The 9,269-nt window shown below is 41.4% G+C and overlaps 1 protein-coding gene across 1 annotated transcript; it reads right to left on the bottom strand.

The window, feature by feature from the left end:
• Positions 1-4,071: 4,071 nt before the first annotated feature.
• Positions 4,072-6,354, bottom strand: RPL37A (ribosomal protein L37a). Its single transcript, NM_001290889.1, has 4 exons — positions 6,335-6,354; positions 5,840-5,968; positions 5,194-5,276; positions 4,072-4,190 (listed from the first exon to the last, which is right to left on the bottom strand). The coding sequence occupies exons 1-4, from the start codon at positions 6,335-6,337 to the stop codon at positions 4,127-4,129; spliced, it is 279 nt and encodes a 92-aa protein (NP_001277818.1). The 5' UTR covers positions 6,338-6,354; the 3' UTR covers positions 4,072-4,126.
• Positions 6,355-9,269: the final 2,915 nt, after the last annotated feature.

Genomic DNA, 9,269 nt, shown 5'->3' with positions numbered 1-9,269 from the left:
TTCTGATTTCACTTTGGTCCAGTTATTTCATCAGTGTAATTGATTACCACGACCTTTTGAGACACCAACATGATCAAGATCCATCAGAATGATGACAGAATGTGAAGTGATAGCCTTGAAGTAAAGAACGTATACTGCTACCCCAGTAATGTGAAAGCAAATTCTGATTATTCTGCATATAGGGATGAGGGGAAACATTTGTTGGGTTAATACCACATCAAGGTCAGAGGCGTTGCTTTCCTCTAATATAGTACTGCATTTGTTATCAGAGTGGAGATTGATTATGACCAAGAACACTGCTCATTGACAATTTCAGTTGTTCAGTGGTTATCATTCATTGGATTCCTCATGTATTCTTTTTACTATATTGGGGTGTGTCTGAGGTGCATGGGGAGGGGAGTAGCAGAGGAGTACAATTCTAGGTTTGTGCTTGACCTTTCCAAACCTAACAGCCTTCCCTCCATTGGCCAAGGAATGAAAGAAAGGACTTCACCAGTTACTAAGTATACTCAGTTCCATTCTACATTCTGGGAATGAGATAAAAACCTTAGGGTGGGAGGCAGCATTCCACATACCCAATGATGATTTGACCCAAGATACCATCGGACTTCCATAAGCTCATATTCTGACCACGGTCAATGGCTTTCAGATTTCCACAATTTACAGCCTGTACTTGTAGCCTAGTTGTAATGTTCTTCAGTGAGTTGCAATTTACAAGGTGGTTTGAGGGACAAATTTTAAATTAGGTGAGTTAATAAGTTAAGTTTCATGTTACAGATACTTGTCCTTCTAAAATTATAGCCAATCTGATTCCTCTCAGAGAATTCTTCCTGTCATGTGTAGTTCTGATGAGACTGTCTACTAAGATGCCAAGGGTCAGAAATGCAACCCGTTAAGCCACTTGAACTCTCTTCAGGTTTTTGACTTCTGAATAATGCCCAAAAGACATTAACATTTTGTCTCGGTTTCTCCACTGCTGTGAAAACTGCCTTGGTTTCTTCATCTTACAATCCTAGTCCTTCTCTTCTAGCCTGTGAAGCACTCAATTATCCTCCAATAAACATCCCCTTTGCTTTAGTTAGTTCAAGTCAGTCTCCTCCATGCAATCAAAAAACTCAAAACTGAAACAGGTAGGAATTGGGGCAGCTCTGTAATCTTGGCAGGAGTCCATGAACTTTTCCCAAAGCTTAGTGCTTTACCTTAGCATTATCTCGGTTATCATTTTATTCAGATTCTCTAAAAAGCAATGATTGGCTCCACTCAGCTACCTTAGCATTATCTCGGTTATCATTTTATTCAGATTCTCTAAAAAGCAATGATTGGCTCCACTCAGCCTATCATGTGTCCAGCCCTTTTCAATAGTGCTTGGGAAAATTCTTTCATGATTCATGTGCAAAAGCAGCCAAACTGTAACTTGTTTTCTCCAGACTGGAGTAAGCTAAAGTGACTAATGTACAATTAGAAAATACTAAGCGAAGCTCCTGGAAAAGTCATTATTGCTTGATCCTAATATCCATGTCCTAGAACTTAACCCTTGACAGACTGACATGACAACTTCATACAGGTAACACAACCACAGGTAAACATGATGCAGCCAAGTAAAATACATCTTCTCCTTACAGGAAACACACAAAAGCCCCAACAATTTTAACTGTAGTGCTCCAGATTATGGGCATGCCATATGGTTGTATGCACACACCCACACCCACAAACAGGGAAGGTTAGCTTCCTGTATCAAAAAATTTTGCTTTAGCTCCTCTATCCCCCTTGCATCAAATGTACCTTATAACACTTTTCCCGGTTCCCCAACACCATAACTCACTCTTCTGTCATAGGCAGCTTCCCTCTTGACTCCACCTGAAGCGAGATATGCTGGAGATACAGCACCACCATCTCCAAACTTGACACTCTCTCCAAGATCCACACCATTATTGAGTGTTCTGAGGCCAAACTGACCTAACTTGTTGAGGGTAAAACTACTATATCCTTTCACAGGTGAGAAACCTGAACAAAGAGTAAACATGTCCAAGGCCACTAGCTAGAAAGAAATGTAAATCCCTACTGACTCTAGAACCCGTGTTTTAACCACTATGATACATTTTGTTTTTGTCTTTTCTAATTTTGTTGCTTCCAAATAAATTTTGGGAATGGTTCCAGAGTTCAGGTAAAGAAAAATTAGATTAAGACTGAAACTGCCATATACAGAGATTTATCTTGGAACACTTTTACTACATAAGTTTTCCAAACCAGAGCTGACTGTAGCATGACATTAACTTGACCCTGATTGATTCTGACTCCTGTATCCCAAAACTTATGATCAATGTTTCCATTTTCTGTTGTTGAATTCTGGCCCAAAGTACTATCAACAACAAAATGGCTTTTGGTTTTTCAGAGGAAGATAGTTAACATGAATCACAACTTTCCTCCCAAAATTTCTTCTCAGCCCAGTTTTAGGTTCCAAAATTATCTCTAGTACTCATCTCTTACTGATAATCCTTTAAAACAAAGCTCAAGTATCCCCAACTCTCACCTCCACACTCGAAACATGCAGTTAGATGTGTTCATGTTTCTGGCAACCTGTATACATGAACAGTATTTAGGATACAATGAGATTGGCCTGTAAACGTAGAATCTAGTGAGGAACACAAGCATTAGTCTTTATATTCTCATGCAAAGTCAATTAAACAACTTAAAAAGGCTCAGAAAACTGCTATAGAAACAAGCTAAAGGGTGGGGAAGCAGATTAAGAAGGGACATACTCCTGAGTCCATAAAATACAAGGCAGAGTATAGTGATAAAGCAAGGATTAGGAGTCAAAAGACTAAATTTCGGCCCTACCCCCACCAGCTGCCTCCTATAGTCTTGGAAAAGTCACTTTTTTTTAAGCTACAAAAATATTTACTATTTCAACAGCCTTCTAGTTGGTCTCTATCTGCAACTATCTTAAAAAAAAAAAAAAAAAAAAAAAAAACCCAAGTGTATCCAGGAATATCAGCTCTGGAGTCAAGAATGCATGGGTTGAAATGCCAGCTTCATGATTCACAAATCATATAACTGTCATGTGTAAATGAAGTTATTATCTACACTTCATTTACTTGTCATGGTATTAAATGATACTCCATGCTTAGAATACCCAGACAAGACAAATGTTAAAATGTTACCTCACCACTTATAAAATTCTAATTCTCTACTACATACTGAGGAGAAGGCAATGGCACCCCACTCCAGTACTCTCGCCTGGAAAGTTCCATGGATGGAGGAGCCTGGTAGTCTGCAGCCCATGGGGTCGCTAAGAGTCGGACACAACTGAGCGACTTCATTTTCACTTTTCACTTTCATGCATTGGAGAAGGAAATGGCAACCCACTCCAGTATTCTTGCCTGGAGAATCCCAGGGATGGGGGAGCCTGGTGAGCTGCCGTCTATGGGGTCACACAGAGTCAGACACAACTGAAGCAACTTAGCAGAATCACACCTAAATTCCAAGCAAACTTAACACAAAAGCCTTCAGTTAAGACTCCAAATTAGAAATTTCAGCTTCCATCATATACTCCATTCCACTATCAAGCACTGTTCAGCAAACTGAAGCAGAAGAGGGTAACCATACAACTACCCAGGCAGTTTGGTGGAATTGATGCTTCTTAACCACAGCCAATGAATGCTTATTCACCTCCCTACGCTAATCCAAAATCCCATTCCTGAAGGCCGGGGTCAAACATTTCAAATAAGGGCAATGTATGATCAGACAAAACACCACAAGTTAACAGGCAGTATATGTCATCTTAACCTTTAAAATATTAAAAAATACATATTAACTGTGATTTAAAAATTGCATTTTCTGAACCAATCTACTTCAAAGAAGTCTATCAAGAACAGACTTAGGCTCATAATCTTATGTCATGCATCATTTGACTATTGAAAAAAAAGCAGCTGGATTACAACCCACCTCAGCATGCTTTCCCAAGAAAAATTTAAAGGATTTTAATTAAAATCTTATTTTAGAAAGCAAAAAATAATGCAATGCAAATAAATTTATGTCTAACCAATAAAATTAACACACCAAAGTAATTGTTAGATAAATTAACCCATTTATTATAGGCTAGCAACGGTATTGAATGGTGGCGCCTCTACTGGTCCTTCAGTTCCTTCAGTCTTCTGATGGCGGACTTGACTGTGACAGCAGAGGTGGTGCTGCAAAGAAAAACAAAGTTGGTTCCAAACTAGTCACATGCAGAGTGGCAGATGGGGACACGCCTCACGTTCACAGTGCAAGCCCAGCGACGACAGCTGCTGGCCATCTCATGCATCCGACTCCTCAGACAGGAGAGCATGAAATGAGCAGGAATGACTGAGAGGCTGACTACACTCACTACCAAGAAATGGACAGAATGTCAGAAGAAACTAATAAATTACACGATGGCACAATGAGAGCTATCAAGGAAACAACGTCTAAGGCGGCACAGCTGACTAAAGCACACTGTGGAAATGACGAAACAATGTTTTCCTACAACACTCAGGCACTGTACCTGAAAAACACATAACCACCTCATGTGGCAGATGAATGCTAATTCGTTTATCCATCACAACCAAGAGCATGCTCCATTTTCCCTTTTGTCCACAGAGAACCCCAAGGTGCTTATACATATATGTATATATCCACATCATCATTTCAACATTTTCCAGTATTTTACACTGCTTCAATTTTAAACTGAACGAAAACTAAAAATTTAAACTACACTAGCTAAATCATTTTGCTATGTAACTAATGTACTGGACAGCACGAGTTCATAAGCTGGCTAAAGGGAAACCATGTCAGCCTTCAGGTTCAGCAATGAATCTCCAGATTAGAGGCCTTCAAGGACGGGCTTGGATTTCCAGAATTGGATAAAGTCCAATATAATCAATAACCAACACAGAAGTTTATCTCTGCAATTATCACTTGGCCTTTGTCAGTCACAAAGTGGAAGCACCTTAACCAATACTGTTTAGAATAGCAAAGGTGTGTTGGCCAGATGGCCTCACATGTACAGCAATAAGCTAACTGACCTCTTAATTTTCACAAAAACAGCCTGCCATTCAAGTGTTGTTCAGTAGTCAGCCCAACTAGCAGATCTGTTAAAATCAGCCCATCCAGCCACAAACCTGAATTTGGACATGGCCCACACTTTCAAACACCGTAAAGAAACGGACTCACTTGTAGGTCCAGGCACCACCAGCTACTGTTTTCATGCAGGAACCACAGTGCCAAATGCCCACAGCTCTTCTCTTCATCTTGGTCTGTAAAAGATAATCGATTTTTCCTATGACCAAAGAAAAGCCTTTTATATTACAAACAACCAGGAGTCTAATAACACTAGGAAGCTAGAACTGGTGTACTTTGTGAGGTTATTTATGTTTTTTTTTCCTTCTAATTTCAGGGTCTCTGGTGCAAAATTTGCATTCATCATGGTGACATAGCCAAGGATGTGAATGACTTGCCCTCTTCCCCCCACCTCCAAAAACAGTATTTCTGCACACAGTAAACAAAAATCTCTAGCAACACCAGCAGACAAAAGTTGACAGAACCATATTCCACAAAGGAGGTTTGACTTAGGCTGGGGCTGTCAAATAATTTTTCCCCCTTTAGCTCTCAAATGGTTTTCTTTCAAGGAAAAGCGTTTGACAAAGCCCGAAGATATAAACAACACTCTTATCTCAAAACTGGTCACCAACGGTGTCTGCAGCTAACTGCTCAACAACTTAGAACCAGCAAACTTATTTACGAACGTCCTTCAAGAGAGGACCCGTTTCGGAAGGAAACCATCCCGCCCTCGTCCCTTCGCGTCCAGAGACCATCTTACTTTGCCACAGAAGGAGCAGGTATACTTGGCGTGCTGGCTGATTTCAATTTTCTTCACCATTTTCCTGAGGGAGGCACCATAACGGGTCCCGTATTTGCCCACGATTCCGACCTTCTTGGTGCGTTTAGCCTGTTAAGAATGAGTTAAGAGAGAAAACAGATATTAGAACTCAGGAACGGGGACTTCGCCTCTCCATCAAGTTCCGGCGCCTCCACACGCCTTTCTTCTACCTGCCCACCTAGTTCTCCCCCTCTCCCCACCCTAACCCACGGCCCACGGTGGGCCCGGTGCCCCGGGGGCACTCGGAGAACCCAGCCTGGACGCGCCAGCCCCCGCCAAACCGCCCTAATCTGCGTCCCAGAGGACAGGCGAGGGTACGCAGGCCAGGGACACGGGACAGAGCGGGCGAGCAGAGGCAAGTTAGGGCAAATAAACCAAAAAAAGGGGCAGATGCAAGCGGATAGACGTTTAGGCCTCATCCTGACCAACACTCACCATGTTACCGCAACCTAGATCGGAGCGCAAGAGGAAGATGGAAAGTGCGCAGGCGCGGTTTTAGGCCGACAACAGGAAGTGGTGTATGCGAGGCCCAGATAGGAACTGAACTCTATGGTCTGGAGGTTTTCTCGCTCCGGTTCCTCCAGGGTAGTGTGGTCGGAAACCTCTCTGACAGAGTTAGGGTGATTTACAAATTGTAGCGACAAACTGTGTAGCAGAAGCTCTTTCAAATATCGACATTATCGTACATATATCTCACGAAATCCTGCAAAGGAGGTACGATTTCCTCCATTTATAGACAAGATTCAGATTTTAAGTAATTTGCTCACTCATTGGCACTTAGAGAAGTGCTTAAAATATGATTTCAGATCTCACCGCTTTCTACATTATGCCTTCTAGAAGCGGCAAGCCCTGTGGTTGTGGGTAGTGGGGATATTTAAACTGAGTTTTGTCTTTATATATTTCTGCATTTTTCTAATTATCTCTTAAAATGAATATGTATTTATAACTGGAAAAAAAATTTCTAAGTCCATTAGAAATGTGTACACCTCGCACTCAGATCTTGGTTTCTAATATCATTCTACAATGAAAGGAGCCAGGACTCCTTGGAGAAATGACGATCCCAGGACTGCTGAAGGACATATGCAAGATGAGCCTGGAGTGTTGTAGTGCCAGAAAGTAAGGAAGTGCATAAAAACCAAAACAAAAAACCCTGCTGTGATGGAGCTGTGTCAAAGAGACAAGGCAACCAGCTGAAAGAACTCCCAATGGATAAGTCTGGAAATTTTTGAACAAAAAAATCAAGTTTTGTTGATTTTTAACCCAGAGTAGAAAATAAATGACCATGAGTCCATGCTGATGTGAATAAATGATTGAATAAATAAATAAATGGGGGAGAAGAGGCCACTCACTCTTGCAGAAGAATTCTAAATGATTTATGTGGATTCTCCGCTCTCTAAGAAGGGGGATATAACTCCTCACTCCTTAACTGTGGGCTGTGTAGAGTGATTCCTTCCAAAGAGCACAATATGAGAAAGCGAGGAAAGAGTAACCACACAATGGAGAAACCTGCCAAACACTAGCAAAGCCGAGTCAAGGTCCGTATCAACAATTATGAATCATGGAGACAGCATGTCCCTCTGATACGGTGCGATGGCAGTGGCGCTTTACTTTTGTGGTCTTTCTCCAAACCCGTAACCCAAGTCCAATCATGAAAAATCAGACAAATGCGAATTGTGAAGTGTCCTACAAAATTAAGATCATAAAGAAAACAGAGTCTGAGAAATTATCACAGTCAAGAGGAGCTTAAGGAGACATGAATGTAAATGTAAAATGGGATCCTGGAACAGAAAAAGACATTAGGTAAAAACGAAAGAGCTCTGAATAAACTGTGGACTTTAGTTAATAATAATGTATAAATATTGGTTCATTGGGGGCTTTCCAGATGGTGCTAGTGGTAAAGAATCCACCTGCCAATGCAGGAGGCATAAGAGACATAGGTTTGATCCCTGGGTTGGGAAGATCCCCTGGAGGAGGGCATGGCAACCCACTCTAGTATTCTTGCCTGAAGCTTGACAAGCTCTGTGCATAGGGTTGCAAAGAGTCAGACACAACTGAAGTGACTTAGCACACACGCACATATTGGTTCATTGATGATAATAAATATACCATACTAATGTAAGATGCTAATAACAGAGGGAACTGGGTTTTTTAAAAAGTATATGGGAACTGTGTAGAGTCTGTTCAATTTTTCTTTTTAGGCCATGCTGCACTGGCATTTGAGATCTTAGTTCCCCAAAAAGGATCAAACTGGTACTCCCTGCAGTAGGAGCATAGAATTTTTTTTTCCTTTGTTTCACTAACAAAGATTTATTATTTTTGTCTTTCTAATTTAGTTATTTTTAATTGAAGGATAATTGTTGTATATTAAGTTGGTTTCTACCATTCAGTTCAGTTCAGTCGCTCAGTCGTATCCGACTCTTTGTGACTCCATGAACTGCAGCACCCCAGGCCTCCCTGTCCATCACCAACTCCCAAAGTTCACTCGAGCTCACGTCTATCAAGTCAGTAATGCCATCCAACCATCTCATCCTCTGTCGTCCCCTTCTCCTCCTGCCCCAGCATCAGAGTCTTTTCCAATGAGTCAACTCTTCGCATGAGGTGGTCCAAGTACTGGAGTTTCAGCTTTAGCATCATTCCTTCCAAAGAAATCCCAGGGCTGATCTCCTTCAGAATGGACTGGTTGGATCTCCTTGCAGTCCAAGGGACTCTCAAGAGTCTTCTCCAACACCACAGTTTAAAAGCATCAATTCTTCGGCACTCAGCTTTCTTCACAGTCCAACTCTCACATCCATACATGACCACAGGAAAAACCATAGGTTTCTACCATATAGCAACATAAATCAGCCATAGGTATACATATACCCACCCTCCCTCTTGAACCTTCCTCCCACCTCCCACTGGGAGCAAGAAGTCTTAACCACTGCCAGGGAAGTTACTCTTCTTAAAAAAAAAAAAAAATTATTTATTTATTTGGGTGTACCAGTCTTAGTTTCGGCATGTGGGATCTAGTTCCCTGACCAGGGATCAAACCTGGGCCTCCTGCACTGGGAGCATGGAGTCTTAGCCACTGGACCCTGGGAAGCCCCATTTTTTTTTTTTTAATAAATCTTAAACTTTTCTAAAAAATAAAGTCTATTTGAAAAAAAAGCCCACAAGCCAAGATCACAAGTCAACTCCATGAAAACAGAGTCTCAGTTGTCCACCTTTGCATCCCAGGACTGAACACAGAGCCTGGCGTGACAGTGATAATGGATACATGTTGCGTAGGGAAATGGTACCTTGCGTGGTATAATGTTGATGATGAGTTTTTAAAGGGATTTTTATTTGTCTGGGCTTCTCTGCATTTCAAAGTCAATCCACTTATGTTAGA

This window comes from Bubalus bubalis, chromosome 2 (assembly GCF_019923935.1).
Source record: "Bubalus bubalis isolate 160015118507 breed Murrah chromosome 2, NDDB_SH_1, whole genome shotgun sequence".
NCBI lineage: Eukaryota > Metazoa > Chordata > Mammalia > Artiodactyla > Bovidae > Bubalus > Bubalus bubalis.
This window is presented reverse-complemented; position numbering and strand designations above follow the sequence as displayed.

What these genes read in the sequence shown, in the direction of transcription:
- RPL37A (NM_001290889.1), bottom strand. An exon ending in CCTGCTCCTTCTGTGGCAAA is followed by an intron (nt 5,277 to 5,839) that starts GTAAGATGGTCT and finishes TATCTTTTACAG; the next exon opens with ACCAAGATGAAGAGAAGAGC. An exon ending in GGTGGTGCCTGGACCTACAA is followed by an intron (nt 4,191 to 5,193) that starts GTGAGTCCGTTT and finishes TTTTCTTTGCAG; the next exon opens with CACCACCTCTGCTGTCACAG.